Here is a 22879-nt window from a genome sequence, read left to right as displayed (position 1 = left end):
GCCTTTTCTTCTGTGGGGTGTTTGAAACACCTCTTGTCAGTATATCCAGAATCGTTTTGCTAATTAGTGTATTTTTTTTCTAGAATCACTGTTCTGTAGATATGAAATTACAAGGCTTTAAAATATATCAGTTCATGGAAACATTTATTTCCCAGCTCTTAACCTGTCTTTGGATTTTAGATCTTTTTAAAGCATTCTAATTCTACAAGTCCCCCAAGTAAAGTATACTTTACTATACCATGAATAATGATCTTTTAAGACTTCATTATAGAGGCTGATTGTTTTTTTTTAATCTCCAATTTGTTTTCAGGAAATTGTCATAACATCTAATTTACTAAATATAAATATTTTTTTCATTTTTAACAAAACACTTATTTGAATCTCATTTTCTTTTTGAAATGTCTCCAGCTGATATTGGTCTGAAAGCATGATCCTATAGTAGACATAGTGGATTGTAAAAACTCAATTTATATTTATTGACTGAATTTTCAGTATCCAATTGTTTAGAAAATTGCAATTTACAGAGAATTGCTTGATGGATTTGATTTTCTATTCAGCTTCAATTTCTATTCTTTCTTTCCTTTAGCTAGACTTATAGTAAGTTAAAATTTTTGAGCATTATATTCACAAGATGTTATCCAGTAAAGGTAAAATCAGGAGTAATTGCAGAGGAAAAAAAATTTTCATGGTTTTCTAAATTCATCTTTCAAGGTTTTTTTTTGTTTTTTTGTTTTTTGTTTTTTTGTTTTTTTGTTTTTTTTTTTTTGTTTTTTTTTTTTTGTTTTTTTTTTTGTGCTTAAATGCAGAAGTCTTTGTCATTGTTATTCAGACCAGTAAATTCGTTCCAGCCTCAGGGTTTTAGCACATATCCTTTCCTTTTTCCTTTTTCTGGAATGATTCTCCCTTATTCACAATGGTAGCACTCCATTCCTTTTGCTCACAGCAACCCTCCAGCCTCCCCCCCATTTACATATATGTCAATCCACGTGTTTGAGGAGCACCCCCGGAAACTGTATGGTCCTTGGATCCTAGGACTATGTTTTGTTCACTAACACATTCTCAGGGCTTGAGGGCAGGTGGTATAAGAGCTCAAGAAATATTTGTTGAGCAATGATGGGACCTGAACTGGCACATCTTTCCTACCCCAAAGCATCTAGGAAAGAGCAACAATGAGCAAATTCGATCATTTCAGTTTACATATTCAAGGTAAGGTTAGCATGTTTGGGGGAGCCTTTCCATGGCTCTGTCCAGGTTTGTAGCATCACCCACTTTTTCCACCTATAGCAGGAAACTCAGAGTGGGGGAGCACTCTTCTTTTTCTTTCTGTTACCTATTGAAGTTCTTAATGAACTGCATTTTCCTAAAAAGTATTGACAATAAGAATGGGCTGTTACATTTAATAATAGCACTCAATACTTTTTCATAACCTAACAAGTTTAGGAATGGTTTCTCAACTTCATTCAGTGCAAACTGAACATTTCCAGAGTGTTTCAAGAGGCTAGAAGGTTCTTCCTATAGTTTAAGTGTTATCCTTGGGAAAGAGCTTACTTGTTGCTTAGATACTAGGATAAAAATAATTTGCAATAGAAAGGCGAGTTCTGCATATAGCCTGAGAAAAAGATTTTATATAATAGACTGCTCTCCCAGAAATAATGGTAACAAATCATTTTAGAGCCAGTTATATAGGACTGCACTGAAATGAAGGCAAATTATTTTAGGTGGGCAACATACATTGAGTGCCTTGAATGTGTTGGGTCTCTTCTCTCCTCTATCTTACCACCTTATGAGCAAAGTAGGCAGTCTCCAGATTCATTCTGCACCCCTCCACGCAAAAACTGTGTGAGCACAGCCCAGCAGAGAATGTAAATATATTTATTTATAAACATGTACTCTCATGTTAATTTCTTATTAACCTACAAGTCTTAAAACTAGACATTTTAAATGGTTAGAATAAGATGGATCGATATTTTAAATATCTTCCTAACCACAATCTATACTGATTAGCTAACGTCTCAATGGACATCAACAAAGGACTTGTTAATATGAGAAGTTTAAATTCTTAACAATAATACTTTTTGGCCCATATCTTTTTATATTAGATGTTTCTAAAAAATGACTATTTACAAAGAACAAAGATCTTTGTAGATAAAATATTGGGTTTATGGGAATGAAAGAAAATATAATTACAGTGGCCCCATATATTGTAAATATTAATATTAAGTCCTAAGGACTTCTTAAAAAATGTTTGGGTAATATGAGGGCAAGCTATATTTCAGTATGATTATTACAGCTGTTTAATACTACTAATTCCAGAAAAGCAACATGCTCACCCTTGAAGATGGAAGACTACAAGCCTCTAAAGCAGTTTCAACTCGCTTCCGGTCTGCTGAGAACAAGCGGTATATGCTGTGAAGTGAAGTCACAACACATGAGATATGGACCACACACTTACCGATGACACCCATTAGAAATATCCCATTGAATCAAACCTTCTCATTATTCATCTTTAAAGAATTAAAATATATCCATTGCTTCATGCATCTGCGTATATGTTCTAAAAAAGATCTATGTATGTGCTTTTCAAAATCACAACATCTAATTTAAAATCAACCTTTTGAGGCAAAGGTGATGACCCAATGAAAAACCATGGCACTAAGTAGCCTCTAATATTAAGTACTTAAATAAATCCTTGATAACTCTTTCTCTTTTGCTGCTACCTATTGCTCTAAAGGTGTAGGTTATTAATATTATTAGTAGATAATGAATTACTCTTAATAATAATAATAATAATAATAATTTCACATTGTTATGAATAAGAGCCTACCAGTAAGTCAAAGGTTAAAGACTAAGGACGTATTTCCTTTGGTCAGTAATCTGGTTTTAAAAAATAAAATTTATGTACATCAGCTATACTTCAATAAAAGAGAGGTCAATTTATTAACAAAATAATATTTAAGTACTGCATTAAAACTAGATTTTATTCAATAATTTGAATTTATGGGTTCTATTTAAACATGACAAAATCTAGCATCCAGAGCCCACTGGTCCCACAAGGAATATGGTAGAGGTGAGCTGTCATTGTCTCCTCTAGATAAGTTTTACTCTAGTTCTTCCCACTCCTGGCCTGCATCATCATGTAAGTTCCCTGCCTGGTTTCTGTTGACATTTGAGTTTGCAGCTCCTCCTTCAAGGCTAGCGTCATCTTGGTAGAAAGAGGCATTGGAGTTGCCCAATTTCTATTCCTAGAATAGATCTGAATCTCAGATGGCCTTTTGGGTTTAGCAGTAAGGTTTCCCACCCTTTCTACCCACTTCCTGCTTTGTTGTTTCTTGAAAATGATGCCACAGGAAAATCCCTATGAGGAAACTAGCTGCATTGACATGAACATGGAGCATGAGGGAGAACAAGGTTACCATGCATTTTCAGGCTCCCATTGGGCCAGTGGATAAACGAAACAGAGCCATGGCATGGAGTCAAATCTTTGAGAAAAGCACATGAACACTGGGAAGGGCCCCCGAAGCTTACTTTTTGAGAGGAATGCGCCCTTCTGGAGTGACTTGCAGCTTAAGCTTCGTATAGCTGTTGGAGAAGCAGAAAAACAAGTGTTTAATCTTTAAAATGCTTTCTATTAAGGAATAAAATACATAGAAAAGGGCTGATGCCTATGTACAGTTTATTGAATCTTACAAACTGTTTAGGTCTCTGCAATCAGTACCCAGATCAAGAACTAGAACGTGATCACCTTAGCAACATCCCAGAAGCTCCTCTAGTGCCCCCCTCCAGAGCCCAGTCCCCAAAATGGAACCATTATTGTGACTTTAAACAACATAGATTTCATTTTAGCCTGTTTTGCACTTTATATAAATGGAATAACATTCTTTTGTGTCTGGCTTCTCATATTTAAAAAAAATTTTTTTTTAACGTTTATTTATTTTTGAGACAGAGAGAGACAGAGCATGAACAGGGGAGGAGCAGAGAGAGAGGGAGACACAGAATCTGAAATGGGCTCCAGGCTCTGAGCTGTCAGCACAGAGCCCGACGCGGGGCTCGAACCCACAGACCATGAGATCATGACCTGAGCTGAAGTCGGATGCTTAACCGACTGAGCCACCCAGGCGCCCCTGGCTTCTCATATTTTTGAGATCCATCCTTATTTTTTGCTTATAGTTGTAGATCATTCACTCTCATTGTTGCAAAGTATTCCATTGTGTCAATACAACTACTGTATTTATCTCTTCAACTGCTTATGGACATATGGATAGAGAGAGAGCAACAGAAATTTTGACTGCTGCTCATGGGTGTGTGGATTGGGATTACCACTTTAGGAAACTGCACATGCTATGACCCATCAATCCCATATCTAGATATATATGCAACAGAAATGGTTATAACATGTTCATCAAAAGGCATGTTCTAGAATGCCCATAGCAGCTATTCATAGGAATAAACTTGTTTGAAAGGGATATCCGAAATAGATAATGATTAGCCAATTAGATGTTTTACTAGCTATATATATATATATATATATATATATATCATGCTGTGTTTCAGATACAATGTCTTCTTTATCTGTGTCCTCTTCCACTAACTCTACCTGGCACATGAGATGTTCTAGAAAGTTCTCATAGATGAAGGGCGATAAACTCAAAGACAGTAAAGAGAGAGAAGAAAGGCAGCGGGTAGAGAGAGGCATTAGAAAGGTCATCAAGGTGACAAACTAGAGAGGAGATGATCACATGAAAAAGCATTTAAGTAATGACCTGTGCAGTATTAACAGTAAAAGCAATTCATAGAAGAGTAAGAAAGAAATGTAGGCTGGAGTCTTAGGTCTGGAATGGTGGGTATGTCTTACAGAAGAACAGGAAAAAGAGAAAGTTAATAAGTAAACAGAGGACCACCTAGTAATGTTTCTGCTTGTGGTTTTGATTTCAAGGCTTTCCAACCCCCTGGACATCCATAGCCTCCAAAGTGAACACAACAAATTTTCCTTGCTGCTCATCTGGCAAAAATCATTATTTTCCTTGGTCAAATTATTTTTAGAAAGACTGTGTAATTCCAGGGTGATTGAGTAATCTTGTTTTGCTTGTCTTTCCTCCTCCTTTTCATTCTGTGCCTTCCTCTGCATCTTTTCTCTTTCTCCTTTCTTACTAACACTTTCTGGGATCTGTGGGCAGGAATCAGGACATCAGTTTATGACTTAAGTAGGCAGGGAAGTTATTATAGAATCTATCAGAGATCTAAGACTCTAGAGAAACGAGTACTGTATGTTGTTCTTTTCCTTCTTCAGATAAATAATTGATACGACACAGGCATATGTATGTAGAAGCAGAGGACCCTCTGAAATTAATAATTTTTGGTTCTGAGCACACCTGCCAGGATTTGGACGTGTCTCCTTATTGTGTGTCAAAGGCATTGACATTCAGGAGAGCTCAGCCTAACACGGATGTGCAGCTTGGAGGAAAGAGCAATCTTTCTTGGAAGTTTACCAATTCTAAACACTGGAGGTATCAGTTCTCTAACAAATCCCAAAGGGAAGTTTATGTTTATCAATGTAAGAAGCCAGTGCAGCATAAACAAAAAACTCACAAAGGAGAAAGGAAACTGACTCAGAAGAAGCAACACCCTTAGCAATAAAATTAGGGCTACTTACGCTTTTTCCAGAAATGCGTCTCTGGACATGTTTTGGGCCAGCAGGTTTGTTGCCAAACTGAAAACCTCATTTGTCCATTCCTGAAAGATGTAAATCACACTTGCATTAGCTTGCATACTGTACAGCCTCTAGACACATGTTTTTAGCTAGGCTACCAGGAAGACAAATTAGTTCAATCTGTATGCCTTAGGGGCTTTTTCCTTTTCTTTTTTCTTTTCTTTTCTTTCCTTTACTTGTCTTCTCTCTCTCTTTCTTTCTTTTTTATAAAAATGACATAATTAAATTTAAATCCCTGAGTAACTGCTCCTTTTGAAGGAAATGTTTTTATCACATCAACAAAATTTTGTCTGCTTTTAAAAATCCTTACTGATAGAAAACTGGTATGTTGCCTTTCAGTAACCAAGTACTTTTTACTAGTTTCCTAGCATTGTAAAGAGAGAAAGAGTTACCGAAGAGTTTAAGATAGAGTCAAATATATTTTCAAAGCACCTGCAAATGTAATCTTCCTACTTTGCTACTTAAGCCAAAGCAGCTATACCAGGGAACTTTAAAATGTTATAGTTCTACAAGTTCTTAAAATCAGTTGCAGTCACAAAGTCATACTGTATACCATACTCTGTCTCCCCAGCAATTCTAGCAGCCTCTCACAACTCCCCTAATCGAATCCCTACCTCACACTGCTCACCAGTGTTCTCACTTGGCTTCCAAGAAAACAGAAAAGAGTAAATCTACAAAAAAAGTTGGAAGTTCCATTCTGGGTGATAATTTTGAACACAGAATTAACATTGTGCCTCCACTCTACCCCCCCCCCCCAATTCTTTAAGAGAAGAGGACATGAGAGCTAAGAAACCATGTTTTTTTAGTTCAACAGCTTTTCCATCTAGTTTATTTCTACTTTGTTTTGTTGGTCTTCCGTATTTTGCCTTCTGACTTAAGGTATTGATAATATACCATCATGTAATACAGTAACATTTTAGATAGGACTTGGGGTATAGAGTGGTGAAGAAGGAAGAAGCAAGAAGGAATTCTAAGTAAAAAGAAAACTGTCTGGGAGAAGAATCAGAGGTAAGACTTAGAGAGAATGGTGAGTAGTCTCATAGGAATTGCAAAAAATAAGGGTAGTTGCAGTGAAAAAAAGGAAAGTTGGGGCAGAGTATGGAGAGCATTTAATGTCTGTTGAGGTATCCAGAGAGAATCTAGCAAGAAATTCCATAGCACTGAAGGCCTTTTTTAGGGTGAGAGAGGAGGAGAGCTGAGGCTGGATTGTGCGTTAGGGGGATTATCTCTTTCTTGGCCATGTGGAGAATGGAGTTGAGGCTGAGAAACCAAAAAGAAGGAACTCAGCTAGGGAGCTATCCCAGTTTAGGAGGTAATTTTGGAAGCCTTGAACTCTATACACTATTGGTGGAAGACTTGGAAGATGTGACCCAGAGTAACTGTGAGGGAAGCAAAATAGCTGACCACGAAACTTCATGTATAAGCAAATAAGCACTGGAATAACTCTTTAATAGCTTTAAAATAAATTTCCTCAAATTTGATCATTTTAAACTAAGAGTAATTACCTACTGGCCCTGGTTTTTACAATATGCTTCTTGTATAATATTTTCTGAGCTAAGGTCAGACTTTAGACATTTCTACCTCCATGGCAACTTTACGCATCAGTGAAAGTATCTGTAATTGAGGTCAATGTACCATATCATATGTTTACTGGGGGCCAATTCCATACCAGAAATAGGTACAGTGAAGGCATTATGAAGAATTGGGGAAACTTAACTGGGTCTGACCTTTTAGGTTGAAAGATAAGATCTCTATTATAGCCAGCCCAATAGAAATACAACATCAGCTATGTATGTAATTTAAATTTTTCTATTTGCCACATTAATAAAGTTAGAAACAAACAGGTGAAGCTAATTTTAAATAAATATTTTTAATGTTTATTTATTTTTGAGAGAGAGAGACAGAGTGGGAATAGGGAAGGAGCAGACAGAGAGGGAGACACAAAATCCGAAGTAGGCTCCAGGTTCTGAGCTGTCAGCACAAAGCCCAGTGTGGGGCTTGAACCCATGACTGTGAGATCATGATCTGAGCCAAAGTTGAATGCTTAATTGAGCCACCCAGGCACCTCAAGCTAATTTTAGTAGTATATTTTATTTTAACTAATATTTCAAAAATATTAATCATGTAATCAACATAAAATGTAGCTATTTTATATTCTTTTTTAAAAAAAGTGTTTATTTCTTTATTTTGAGAGAGACAGAGAAAGTGTGAGCAATGGAGGGGCAGAGAGAGAGGGAGAAGGAGAATCCCAAGCAGGCTCCAAGCTCAGTGTGGACCCTGACATGGGGTTTGATCTTATGACATTGAGATCATGACCTGAGCTGAAATCAAGAGTCAGATGCTTAACTGACTGAGCTTCCCAGGTGCCCCTTGCACTCCTTTTGTGTACTTAGTCTTTGAAGTGAGGTATTGGTTTTACACTGATAGCCCATCTCAATTTACATTGACAACCTTCCAAGTATTCACTAGCCACAGGTAGTGGGTGGCTGTGGCTGTGGCTGTGGCTGTGGCCTTTGGTCAGTGCCCATCTTCTAGATGCTTAGCTTTTTATAATGGGTCTTTTATAAAGCCAGCCAAAGGACAGCATCATCACCACCCTCACTACACAGCCACGGTTAGCTAATTCAGAAAGTAAAGCACAATTTATTTTCATCACATTGTCAGAACGTGAACATCTAAATTTCTACGTGTGGAATTCCTAGAATTCATTGGCTTCCTGCAGCTCTTTGAGATATTCAAAAAATCTGACCCAGGCTAGACCAAAGATTCAGGGACTAAAGCAGTGACCAAGGGAACTTTAGAAATATCCCAACTCTTGCCTGGGTACTGGTTTCTGTCTCTATCATCCTGAGCTAAAACAGCACGTATCTTACTTTGGATTCCCCGGAAGCAGACCCTGAGCCAAGGATTGACGAGGAATGGGTTTATTATAAAGCGTTCCATGGCAAATTTATAGTGGACTGAGCAGGACTGAGAAGGTAAGAAGGTAGAAGGGTGTGACACCAAACAAACTCAGGCACATGGGAACTTTGGCCTTCTTCATCCTGATGTAGACCACACATCAAAGTTGAGTTTTGATGAAGAGCATAGAGCTGGAATGTGGCAGTCCCTGTGCCTGTTACTCTTGGTTAAGGGCTGCTGGAAGTGATGGAAATCCCCAGGTACTTCTGCTTTTCTTGATAGTACACAAAGGGGATTCCAGCATTCAGAAGGAACAGCCAACAGAGGCAAGGGTGCTGGCTGCTGGAAGTGAAAGCCATCAAGGTATTGTGTGTGAAGATGGAAAAGGATTGGAAAGGATATGGGCAGAGCACTGCTAGAGTCGGCTATGGCAGGATAACATATTTCAGAACTTTTGGGTACCAGAAGTAGCTACATTGTGTAGAGGATGTGCAACCAATGCCTTGAGGGAATTGATTCCCATATGTTCATTGCTTCTGAAACTTGCATGTACATAGAAATCTCTGAGGGTCTTGTTGGAATGCAGATGCTAATTCAGGAAGTCTGGGTAGGAGACAGAGAATGCACATCCCAAGTGAAGTCTATACTGATCCATGCTATGGGTAGCAAGGTTCTAGAGTAGACTTGCAGCACTGAGGGAAAGTTTGGTAGAAACGAAGGACTTTAAGCTCCACACCAGATCTTCAGACTCAGAATCCACATATTTTTCGAGAAAGCCTTGTATTTTTTAGGCATACTGATGTTTGTTTGAGCATACTGCTAGGCCAGGAAGAGTATTTTGAGTAATAATGTGTGCCAGGACCTGGTTTAGGAAACATTATTCTAATCTTTGTCTACTTGCTCCCCAAGCAAATAAAGAAATTATTTTGGTTATTTGTTTTAGAATAACCAAAGAGATGTCACAGCTGCGCTAAGAACAGCCTGCCTAAAAAGACATGGCCAGAGTCGCTGAAAGCAGCCTTGGCTCTTCCTGAGATACGGCATATGCTTTGCTGCAGGATAGACTGATCCCACCCTGGCAGTGTTCTCATAAATTTCAACACTGGGCCCTGGTGAGTTTGGCACTGGAAGGACAGTTTCTAATTTTAATCTGGAGGGTTTGTTTTTCCACTTTCATAGACAAGGTTCTGATGATTGCCACTAAGCTTGGCCCAACTTCTGCTGTTTCAACCCTGAAGCTTCTTAAATGATGTTTTCTGTCCTATGATCAATCTTTTCCCATGAAGGGGACAACAGAGACCTGAACTAGATAGAGATCTGAACTAGTTGATCTGAAGGTCAACTTCCATGGAATTTCATCTGGAGTTTAAATGCAACTGTTTGTGTCTTAACATATGCAAGACTGTTTCTGAAATTCCCTCACCATCCCCCCCTCCACACCCCACCCCTGCCAGAGGTTCTGGTGCACTTACTGTAAGCGCCAGTCTTGACACCATTATGGATACAAAGTTTCCCTACCGGGTCACAAAGTTAAGGCACGTGTATTTCTAAAGGCATTTCAGTTCTGCCATTCTTGGCACAGGATTTAGGTGTTTGCTTAATGCTGCCAACAATTGTTTCACAATTGTCCATTACTCTTAAAAGTACTGTTTGAGTGTTTACTATGCACTGACCTAGGTCCCTTGCAATAATACTGTCATTAGTTCTCACAACAATTCTCTAGGAGGTAGGTACTGTTACTAGCCTCATTTTACAGAGGAGGATTCAAAGTTACAAAGCACTGTGAATTACATTCTCAGGGCTAATAAAAGTCACAGTTTGGGATTAGATCACTAGTTTCTTGGGCTCCAAACCCTGTACTCTCAGATATTGTGCTCTCTGTCATTTTGTTCTAGAAAATTTTAAGGTGGCTGATACAGTTAAACAAGATGAAAAAGACAAGTAAATCCACTTAAATGTATTCCATATAAAACAGTGACTCAGCATTTACCAGGGGCTAGTCTAGGCATTTGGCAAATAATTAGCTCACTGAATCCTCACAAGCACTGTAGGAGATAAATTCTGTTACTACCACCCCATTTGTATAAATGAGAAAGCTAAGGTGATCAATAATTGGCATAAGGTCACACAGCTCATTATAGGCACCCCTGAGATTTGAACCCAGGACATTTGGCCCTGGAATCTGTATACCTTACTGCTGTACTATGATGATGAAGCAACCTATGGAGTTTATGAAGTAAACGCCTTATCGACATGCTATAATGATGAAATTAGAGGAGAAATGATAAGATGGAGACAGGGGTGAGCCCAGTCACAGAGTACAGGTCTAAAGTCTTGGAATTTTGATAGAAGTGGGTCACAAATTCTACTCACACTTGCTTTAACCAATGTAAGGAGAGATCCAATCACAAATGCTCGACCCTTGCCCTAGATGCAAATGCCATTCATGAAGCAATTCAACCATAATGACTAGTTCTGAGAACAGAGAGAAATTTCTCCCTTTGGCATTCACACTCAACTTCTTGGCCTAACTTTTGCTGCAAGGGATATACAGGCAAAGACAGAGTGTTCTGGAAGAAATAGAATTCTTGGAGATGTTTCTCCTCCCAAGGTTCTGAGTTATGCTATCTTTAAAACTTTAATGTATTTGTTCTAATCTTCTTTTTCAGTATTATGTATTTTTCTTACACATAAAAATACAGAGAATAGTTTAAGTAACACAGATCAAAATGTAACAAATGTTAACACTGTGCCATATTTACTTCAGTACTTTTTGAAAAATATATCCTTAAAATTTTGCAGTACAGATTAATTCCACGCTGTGCTTCTCTCTAGTTTCATTCTTCTCCCTTTCTCCAGGACCAGATTCTATATTGATATCTGGATGTCAATACCACATCTATTTTCATGGGGGATAAATTAGGATTCAGCAAACTGAGGACTGAGGGCTAAAGCCAGCCTGTCACCTGGTTTTGTAAATAAAGTTTTATTGGAATACAGCCATGCTTGTGCATTTACTTATTGTCAATGGCTGTTTTCAGGCTACAATAGCAGAATTCAGTAGTTGTAAGAGAGTTTGAAAAGGGCAAATTATTTACTATCTGGCCCTATACAAAAAATAGTTTGCTGGTCCCTGGTATGGACCCTTGTATATTTAAAATATTACATAAATCATATCATACTTTATGCATCTTTGGCCAGGGACTATTTGCAACCAATATTATATCTTTAAATGTATCCTTGCTTCTGCATGTGGGTCTAGTTACTAATTTTACCTACGATACTATTCCACTATAGGGATGTATAATTTATTAATCCGTTTTTTTATTGATGAACATTTACAGTTTTTTCTTTCAGAAAGTCTTGTTTGTACAAACCTATTTCTTATTGCTTTAAGCCACATCTGGGAGATTCTCTATCAATACAGAATATTGAATATATTCAATATCATGAATTCCTAGAATCCATGGATCTTCATCAGTACCAGATGCTGATACTTGCTCACCAAAATGATAAGGACACAATGTTCCCATTGGCAGTGTAGGGGAGCTTGCATTTTACCAAATGCTCAAAAACACCTGCTATTATTAGGCTTTCAGAAAATGTTCACAAATCTGATGGATGCAATGTGGGATCTTGCATGGTCTTAATAAACACCCCTGATTTACCAGGATAGTGGAGGATCATTTTATATGTGTTGGGGCTGTTCTACTTTTTCGTTTCTACAAATTTCCTGTTAACATTCTTGTTTTTAAAGTTTATTTATTTATTTTGAGGGAGAGAATCCCAAGGAAGCTCAGCGCTGTAGTGCAAAGCCTGATGTGGGGCTCAGTCTCATGAACCATGAGATCCTGACCTGAGCTGAAATCAAAAGTTGGATACAACCGACTGAGCCACCCAAGTGCCCCCCTGTTAACATTCTTAACCCATCTTTCTTTTAGAGTATTTGTGTTCATTGTCTTTAAAAAGGGGAGAGATTTGTTTGTGGTTTGAGCTCAAGCACAGGCCAGTGGTCACTATCAGCCCTATTGAGAGAAACAAAGTGCCACACAGTGACTGCGTGTTGTAAATGGCACTCAGGGCATCATGGCATGCAAGGCATCCACCCAGGCCATGGCTGTGACCTGATACCAAGCAGCTGGAGTCACACAGAAAAGGCAGACTGTAACCTTCGCCCTCTGAAACATGTCTTCATGCAGTGAGTTCTTTGGGAAAGAAAAATATTCTAAAAGGAATACTGAATACACATAAAAGTTATGAGTCAATGGTTACCCTAATAAAGTAAAAGGACTGACAAATGATAATAATCTAAAAGCAAGTACTTCCAAAGGGCCTCATTCGGATGCCTCAATCTCTCCATCTATTGTATTTAATCAAGTTTTAAAAGGTTTCTGGAATAAATAATACTTTACATAAGATATATTTTATTTGTGAGATATATGAAGGTCCTAACAATTTTAAATAGCTGTCCACCTCGTTTTCATTTTTTGGCAACCCCCCTACTGCCATCACTGATAACAGTATCATTCCCATTACCTCTGTTCAGAGGCAGGTAACGGTTTGGGATTTAAGTAAGAAGGGACATTGTGCAGCTCATTCAGAGTTGCATTGCCTGGCTGAGCACATTTCTCTCACTTACTGGCATGCATCAGAATTCATATCACTGAGCATTTGTCTTAATGGTACAGTAAAGAATCTTCTCACGGCAAAAGATGGTCTATGGGTTACAAAGGCTTTCATTAAAAGCAAAAAGGGGGGCGCCTAGGTGGCTCAGTTGGTTAAGCGTCCGACTTCAGCTCAGGTCATGATCTCGTGGTCCATGAGTTCGAGCCCCGCGTGGGGCTCTGGGCTGATGGCTGTGTCTCCCTCCCTCTCTGCCCCTCCCCCGTTCATGCTCTGTCTCTGTTTCAAAAATAAATAAACGTTAAAAAAAATAAAAAAAAAATAAAAGCAAAAAGGACTATTGGAGAAGTCACTGCATTAAATGATAGTATATCGAACATTTAGAATTTTGGTAAAATTTCTGGTACAGTTTCTCTTTCTTTAGGTGGCAGTGACAGTCTTATATCTTATAGTCAAAGTGTTCATCTTATCCTCAGCGAGAAATGGTTGTCAAATAAAATATAGTTATCAAAAGAAGACAAAAGACAGGGAGCATATTAGGACCCAGTATTATCACTATTGGGACGCTAGAAAATTATATTACTCAAGTGATGTAATATTAAGGAAAGATGCATAATTACTTTCAAAAGACTATGTGATTCAAACAACTTTATGCTGCAATTGACAAAAGCTCAAGTCAAGCTAGCCTAGGAAATAAGAGAATTTATCAAGGACACTGGGGATTTCCTGCAATTGAAGGAAAAATTGTGCAAACTGCAGCAAAAAAAAAAAGATACATATAATATAAGACATCAGGAACCTGGGGCCTAAAAGCCAAGGAGATCGTCTTTATTGCTTTTCCATTGCTCTCTACTCCTGGTGGCATTATTTTTTCTACTGATATTATTTTTGTTCCCATGGGCACCAACTGCATCAAAAGTTGTGGCACATGGTACCTCCCACCACCAGAGATAGTCTGACGACCTCACTGTCAGTATGAAAAATCCTGACAAATGTCTCTGATTGGTCTACCTCTAGAACAGTCTATTCAGGTAAGAACCTAGTAGTATCCATGAGGCCAAATTGTTGGAACTGGGGGAGAAGCAGTGAGCAGAGAATGGAAGAGAATAAGAACAATACATATATCCATTCATTGGAGTACTGTGGAAAAGCAGGTGGAAGAAAAGGATATGTGTCGTTTACAACTTGGATCTCATAGTTCTGCATCCCATTCTTTTTTTTTTTAATGTTTATTTATTTTTGCAAGAGACAGAGACAGAATGCCAGTGGGTTAGGGGCAGAGAGAGAGGGAGACACAGAATCCGAAGCAGGCTCCAGGGTCTGAGCTGTCAGCACAGAGCCCCACGCAGGGCTCGAACCTACAAGCTGCGAGATCATGACCTGAGCCGAAGTCAGACGCTCAACAGACTGAGCCATCCAGGTGCCCCAGCGTCCCATTCTTTTTATAAAATAGGCAATAAACCCACACTTTTGACTTGGGTTGACTTCATGAATGAATGAAATGTGTCAAGGAAAGAGAATGACATCCATGCTTTATAATTAATGCCTTTTAAAATTAATTTTTATGTCTTTTTCTTTGTTATGAGTATTCAATCACTATTCCTGGCTACAGCATTTGGGTAATTACTTCATATATTTCTTAATGTAACTTGAACGATGCTATAATAGGTTGTAAGAACTCAGAGTACTGTGTGCAACATTGAGCTCAGGAGGCTCCCCAGTTAGTAAAGTAGAGAAGCTTTAGTGTTAGGGCTTAGGGCATCTACATCGACTTCATAGACATGCTTTATGTTTTGCTTTACGCTTTGGGCTCTATTCCGAAGAATTGTTTCCCAAGTATCTTTCTCCAGATAAGTGAAACACTGCTGTAGTACATGGGTACCCTGATGACCTAAGGAAGAGTTCACACGATTGAAAGTGCAATGCTCAAGATGTAAATATGCAAGTATGCGCATTTTGAGAGGTAACAGGCATAGTATGTCCCTAGTCTTCTTCCAACACCTGTTTGACATTCCCCCACCCAATGGTAAAAGCTTAATGTGGTGAAATCAAGTTAAAATGAATGTTAAGAGAGTTCTTCTAAGGGAAAAAGAATAAAGCCTCTCAAAAGAACAGCATCTGTGGCACAGTGTGAAAGAAAAGAGAAAGATACTTGGTTTGGCGACGTTCTCCCAATGATAGGTTTTTCAGCTATACCATTGTGAATCTCAGGTGTATGTTGAGCCTCAGCTAAGGGACATTCTCCTCCCCCTCCAGCTAGTTTACTGAGTCATTGCTCTTTTGTACAATAAAGAAAATGTTGACTGAGTACCCTGATATGACACCCCTAAAGCTTCCTTTACATGGCTTTCATGTCTACCCACCACATTCTGGAAATGGTTCTTTCCAAAAGCCTCATGGCACTATGACGAAAACACTTGCTATTATTTCTTGTAAGCCTAGCAGTATTGACGCTAATCGTTACTTTGGTTTGAACCCGCTGGAGTGCTGTGTACTACAGACAGCAAGTGGGTGTAAGCAGGGTCTGTAATTATAATTGATACCATTGTTTATTTGTTAAAAAATAATTCCATTTGAGGAGATCAAGTGAAAAAAAATTTAAAGAAAAAGACAATCCAGCTGATTTTTTTGGTAAGATGTATATCAAGCGGAATAAAAGGAACAATCATAATTTCTTGGGAGTAAAGTAGTGTTGCTTTCTCCATTAAGTGAAATCTCACAAAATTAAAACTGCATTCCTTGAAATTTGATTAGTAAGCTACACACAGATACTTCCTTGTTAAATTATAACAACCTATGGAATTTTGCTAAAATATAATTTTCTCATTTGGAAATCAATTTGTTTCAAATACTGTAATTATACCTCCCCATCTTTAATTTTTTTGTTTTTCTTGAGAGAGACAGAGACAGAGTGTGAGCTGGGGAGGGGGAGAGAGAGAGGGAGACACAGAATCCAAAGCAGGCCCCAGGCTCTGAGCTGTCAGCGCAGAGTCTGAGGTGTGGCTCGAACCCACGAACCGTGAGATGATGACCTGAGTTGAAGTTGGCTGCTTAACTGACTGAGCCACCCAGGAGCCCCTATATCTCGCTCGTCTTTATTTCAAATCTTTTATAAGCTGGATTTTTTCCCCTTTAAATGCAGGGGTATTTGGCTCTCGGTAAGGACTCTGTCAGCCCTTCCTATACTGGGAAAACTACTCTTTGCATGTGGTTCCAGTTGCCTGATCTTTGGTCATTTTCTTACTGCTTTGGAAGGGTGAATCTTGAATACAACTTGTGTTTGTCTACTAATTTAACATTAAAATACTGTTATTAGTTTATGTAATCATTCTTACTGACTCTCTTATTATTGATGCTTCTGCTAGTTTATTTAAATATAAATTTTATTGGATTTCAGACCCCACTCTGCTACTCTTTAGCTGTGGGACCCACTGCTCAGTACCACCTAAGATCTATTTTCTCCTTCTCTCCTCACTGAAACCTGACATTATTTAGGCCAGCAATATATAATAACTGAAAAATCTGTAACTCCAGCGGCAAGGGTGGCAATGTGACACAGGAAACCACATGTTAGCAGAAGTCTGGGAAAATGTGGTTTCTGCTGTAGAGGCTCGTTTCTTTTTGCTGTTGGGAACACACATGTAATGGCTGGAGCCGCAGAGGCATCTTGTCTATGAGGAAATGGCCATGGGAATCACAGGGTCCAGAAAACCTACCTTTAGTCTTCTTGTTGCATGAGCGGAAAAAACAAAACAACAAAAAAAACCAAAAAACAAAAAAAAAACACCCAAACCAAACAAGACAGTAATAAATGAAAAATCCTTAATTTATCTAAGCTTCCATTTGGTTTGCTTTTCTATTATTCAAGGTCAAATGTAACCCCTGCCTGATAGAATCATCTTGGACAAGTTTGTTTGTTTTCTGTTTTGTTTTGTTTTTGTTTTTGTTTTTTACCTGTCTAATATCCATTTGCCTTATAAAAAGGAGGAAATCATAGGTTTTATTTCATAGGCTCTTGTGACAATTAAGGGACATAATGTATATTAAATGTTTAGACCAGTGACAGCCCCAACACATGCCTAGTAAATGGTACTAATCTAAAAATTTATTATTTATTTGGGCACCTGGGTGGCTCAGTTGGTTAAACGTCCGACTTTGGCTCAGGTTATGATCTCATGGTTCGTAAGTTCGAGCCCTGCCTCAAGCTCTGTGCTGACAGCTCAGAGCCTGAGCCTGCTTCAGTATATGTGCTGCTGAAGCGAGCACAGCCTGAGCCTGCTTCAGACTCTGCACCTCCCTCTCTCTCCTTGCCTCTCCCCTGCTCATGCTCTGTCTCTCTCTCAAAAATAAACATTAAAAAAAAAAAATTATTTATCAAATAAGCACATACATTGGTTTAAAAAAAAAAAGTGTCCAGAGGGGCTATAACAAAAAGCAATGATTGCTTGTGATACTCTTACCCTAGTTTTGCTTCTTGACAGCTATTTTCATTTCTACTCTTAAATTTCTGGGAGTTAATTCCATATTTCCAAATGATCTATTTGTACTGCTTTCTCTTGATTGACTGATTTTAGAATTGAACTATCAATATCCAACTCTGATCTGTTGTCCTGTCTCTCTTCTTCCTTCCTCCTGATAGAATTCTGTTATCACTATCTTTTCTCCTGGTCACCTCTACAACCTTAGCAACATGATTAAACCGTTTCTTAATCCACCAGTTAAAGACAGCATCACGTGGCTTCTAAGAAGAGAACATTTACCTGCTAATACTTTTACCTTCAACTTCTGTTAGCTTAAATTTGCTTGTAAAATGATCAAAGGTGAAATGTTTTTATCTTGCTTACTGTTCATAATTGACTTCAATTATTTGCATATAAATTGATTCTAAAAGTCTAAAACCGATAAAATAAAAATTTACATGATTACAAAAATGCAAATATAATTTTCTGCAGGGTCACGTATTAGACTCTGATTATCTTTCTTGTTATATTCCCATCACCATGAACTACATGGCTTTCAAAAGACAAGTCTCTTTAGCAAATGGTGCTGGGAAAATGAGACGGCAACATGCAGAAGAACAAAACTGCACCACTTTCTTACACCATACACAAAAATAAATTCGAAATGGATCAAAGGACTAAATGTGAGACAAGAAATCATCAAAATGCTAGAGGAGAACACAGGCAGAAACCTCTTTGACCTCGGCCACAGCAACTTCTTACTAGACACATTGCCAGAGGCAAGTGAAACAAAAGCAAAATGAACTACTCGGACCTCATCAAGATAAAAAGCTTCTGCACAGTGAAGGAAACAATCAATAAAACTAAAAGGTAGCCTATGGAATGGAGAAAATATTTGCAAACAACATATGTGATAAAGGGTTAGTATCCAAAATCTAAAAAGAACTTATCAAACTCAACACCCAAAAAACAAATAATCCAGTTAAGAAATGGGCAGAAGACAGAGACACTTTTCCAAAGATGACATCCAGATGGCAAACAGACACATGAAAAGACACTCAACATCAGTCATCAGCAGGGAAATACAGATCAAAAGGGAACAATCTCATTACCAACATAGCATACATCCTTTTTGGACTGCTCCTTCAGTTGTTGAAAATTCTGCATGCTTTTAGCAGCGCTTATATTTGTATAATACTTTTCTTATACATTTATCTCTCCTTTTACCTTTATTTTCTTTGGGGAGAAGAAACTTAAGCTGTTTTCATTTATCTAATATTTTCCAGCTTCCTACTCATATTGCCTAAACCTAGTCCATTCCTATGTGTGCTATTTAATCTTCAAGACAGTATCTGTTCTTAGCTCTCATGTATTTTTTTGCACTATGTCTTTCATATTTTCCTCTCTTCTGTTTTCTCCTTCTCTCTTGCACTCTTCAGATTGATTGCACCTGTATCTCTTATCTTTTCTCTCTCTTCCTGTGTGTGTGTTTTAGTAATCTCTACACATAACATGGGGTTCGAACACACGACCTCGAGGTCCAGAGTTTCATGCTCTTCCCACTAAGCCATCCAGAAGCCCCTTTTCTTTTCTCTCTGAAGGCTGTTGTTTTGTCTTTCATGTTTCCTTGTCTGTTTTCTGCCTTCACTGTGGTTTTTGCTTGGGTCCACACTCTGGGAGATTTCCTTCATTTCTTCTCACTACAGTTGTGTAGAACTTTGACTTTTATTCCATTATCTTATCTTTAGATTTCAAAAAAAAATATTTTATTTTTGTTTCCTATTTTTCATAACATCTTGTTATCTTATGAATATAATATATTCAAAATTCTCTCAGAGGATGGTATCTATTTTAATTTTTTAGTTTAATTATTTGTTTCTTGAATTACCCCTGTATCTTCTGTCATCATTTCTTATTTTGTTCTTCTTGGCCTCCTTCATCATTCAATAATGTAGGCTTTCTCAGTAGCGTGTGGACATTTTGTTGCTACTTCACATTATAGGGGAACAACAGAGGGGACAACTGGGAGCTCTAAGTATGTGAGATTTTCCAACTTGTAGACTTCTCCTTCAGGTGAGCACATGGGTGCCAGCCACTAAGGTGTGGTATCCACAAGAGTTTTACTCTGGATGCTTGACTCCAAAGCTGGCTACAATGATGTTTTTCTTTCTTTCTTTCTTTCTTTCTTTCTTTCTTTCTTTCTTTCTTTCTTTCTTATTTGTTAATGTTTATTTATTTTTGAGAAAGAGAGTGAGAGACAGAGCATGAGTGGGGGAGAGGCAGAAAGAGAGGGAGACACAGAATCTGAAACAGGCTTCAGGCTCTGAGCTGTCAGCACAGAGCCTGACGTGGGGCTCAAACTCCTGAACTGAGAGATCATAACCTGCGCTGAAACTGGATGCTCAACTGACTCAGGCACTCAGGCGCCCTCTGATTCTTTTCTAATAATTTGTTCACTTCCACAAGAAAACAAGTTCTCAGCTTTTTGGTCTGGGAAGTAATTGGTTATCAATTATTCTATATGCAGAGCAAGAGGAGGAGGTGGAGGGGCTGACAGTTTTGTCCATATTCCTTTAATTCCTCAGCCTTTCCACCCCTAAGTCTTGCTCCGTGTTCTGCTGGGCTGGTAGTTCTCAAGTTTGGGGGCATGTCTCCACTGCTTCTGAGCGGGGGTCAGTGACCTCATTGGCTACAGTTCTCTATGGAACCTAGACCGTGCAGAATTCTCTCCACTCTGTTTCATAGACACTCTCCTCACAATCTTCCCTGCAGACTTACTGAAAAATGTCATCTGGTAGTGCCGTATCTCATTCTCTTCATCACTGCATACTTATGTTCCTTTACCATAATTTTCACAGTATCTCAGGAGAGGTAGCACGTCACACCTGTGCTTATTCTGCTGTTTTGGACTAATAACCATTTTGTATTTTATGTCCAAAATTTTTTATTTTCACTCCCTAATTAGCTCTCCAGCTCAATTAATGCAATTCCAGAGAACCTGACATCATCTTTTGTTCCCTCTTTCTCTCGTGCCATGCGTCCAATCCATTAGTGCATATATATATACATATATATATATATATATGTATATATATATAGCTTTACACTCAGAGTATATCCAGAACCCAGCCATTTCTCACCATTCTACCCCAAGCACTCTGTTCTCCTTGTTTCTGCTTCTGCACCCCTACTATGGCTTTTCAACAGAGCAGCCAGGACAATCCTGTGAAAATATATTACACCAAATTAATCCCTTGCTCAAAATAATGCAATAGCTAACTGTGTCACTGGAAGTAAAGCCATATTCTTACAGTGGCCACCCACCACTATTTGGGTCACCTATCACCCCCTCCCCCAACCTCTCTGACTCATCTCTCGCTGCTCTCCTTCTTCCTCATCCCATGCCGAGTACACACCTGTCTCAGAGTCTGCTGTCCTCCATGAGAATTACTTGACCCACTCCATCATCTTCAATTTTCTTCAGAAGTCATCACCTCAGGGTGACCTTATCTGGCCAATTTATATAAAATTGAAATATGCTCTCCCCCCTACTTCCGGCATTTTCTATTCCCCTTCCCTACTTTATTTGTCTCAGCATCTGGCACCGTCTTATTGTGTTTATCATCCACCTACCCCCACCTTTATGGAGGCTTCATGAAGACAATCATTTTTGTCTATTTAGCTTATCCCTGGCACTCAATATCTTGCCTGGTACACAGTAGGCAATTAGGTATCAGTCGAATGAATGAATGAATGAATGACTATTATCATATAGCCATTAGGGAAATCATTGACAAAATATTAAAAAAAATATTCTCAGGGACGGCTTGTTCATTGAGAAAATTTAATGCATTAGCAACATAAAAATGACAGGTGATATTAAGGCAGTAGATGACGCAGATCAACCTGCCACTCTTATAGGATGCCAGGTGTTTTCCCCCAGTAATTAAACAAAGAAGCCAAATTTTTTTAGAGCTCTTCTCCCTTCCAAAAATATTATGATTTTGTTTGTCTGTTTGTCTTAATCGCTGTGCCTGCTTCAAGGCAATCCACACAAATAGACAATCGGGATTTTACTCAGTTTCAAGGCTCAGAAGATGGAGGCATAGGAACAAGGGGGAAGCAGCTAACTTCTGTGTTATGGGGCGTTCGGAAGGAAAGGGGAGGCATTGCTGCCTAAGCAGTTTTCTGCCTTTCTTTTCTGGGGTAAAGTGGGTTTGTGCTAACAGCAGCTCATACTCTGAAATCACAAGCATTTCTGTGTCTTAGGGTATATATCTTCCCTTCAGTTTGGCATTCATTCCTTTACGTGGATCCTGTGAATGCTGCCCGGTTCAAAAGAAGCTCTTGCTTAAGGAATGCAGAAAAGACACCTAGAAGATGGAGGGCAGAGCACTTTCCTCCACAATCACAAAAATAGCAATTGCTGGTTCTTATCTACGTGTAAGGAAGAGATTAATGTCCAAAATGCCTGTTCCCCCCTCTTTTTATTATGAATGTCTCTCTGTTGACTTTTGAACTTTTAAACTTTTGTACAGTCATTCCACATGGGTGACTTTTTCAACAATTTGAAAGTTTAAGCTGTGCATCCTTCATACTCCTCTAAAACAAAAATGTAGCATGTGGACTGAGTCTCATTTGCCAACAAAAGACATCACGACTACAAAATCGCAAGACTAATAGTGCAGTATATTGACTTGGTAAGGCCTTGGCCCTTACTTAGAGTTGGGTAGGGGAATATCTGAAGATAACAACATAGGCTTTTCGGCTAGCATGAAGAGGTCAGGAAGAACAATGAATGAAGATCTCATAAAATGCATCAATCCAGAAGGCTAACTTTTTACATTTGTAAACGACTATCTTTTTGGCATATATATTCTACCCCCAAGGACGTCTTGCAAAATGTTCTATTATGTGTCAAAATACACTGCTAAAAACAATACATGGTACCTCATTCTATTTTTCTTAATCATTTTTGTTTGAAGAAAATCAGACCTATACCCATTGCTCACTCAACATAAATTGGTCCCAAGTTCAAAAAGGAAATGGGATAAATGACACATTTTGTACAAAGTATATTAGTGTTTGAAAATTCTTTTCTCAATGTATATGTTCCAGAATAAAAAGAATATATATAAGAAACTCATGTCTCTTGAGGCCAGTTTTAAATACACTGTTAATCTGGAGG

At 38.4% G+C, this 22879-nt stretch overlaps 1 protein-coding gene across 1 annotated transcript in view; it reads right to left on the bottom strand.

Moving 5' to 3' along the window:
• The window catches only part of PLCB1 (phospholipase C beta 1), a 694981-nt gene that overhangs the window by 210635 nt on the left and 461467 nt on the right, over positions 1-22879 (bottom strand). Inside the window, exons 5-7 of the mRNA XM_042980903.1 lie at positions 5651-5730; positions 3526-3579; positions 2331-2406 (exon numbers count right to left, since the gene is read on the bottom strand). Coding sequence (XP_042836837.1) covers positions 2331-2406; positions 3526-3579; positions 5651-5730 — 210 coding nt within the window. The remainder of the gene's footprint in view (positions 1-2330; positions 2407-3525; positions 3580-5650; positions 5731-22879) is intronic.

This window comes from Panthera tigris, chromosome A3 (assembly GCF_018350195.1).
Source record: "Panthera tigris isolate Pti1 chromosome A3, P.tigris_Pti1_mat1.1, whole genome shotgun sequence".
In the NCBI taxonomy this organism is placed as follows: Eukaryota; Metazoa; Chordata; class Mammalia; order Carnivora; family Felidae; genus Panthera; species Panthera tigris.
The sequence above is the reverse complement of the archived record's forward strand: the minus strand, read 5'-3'. Positions and strand labels throughout refer to the sequence as shown.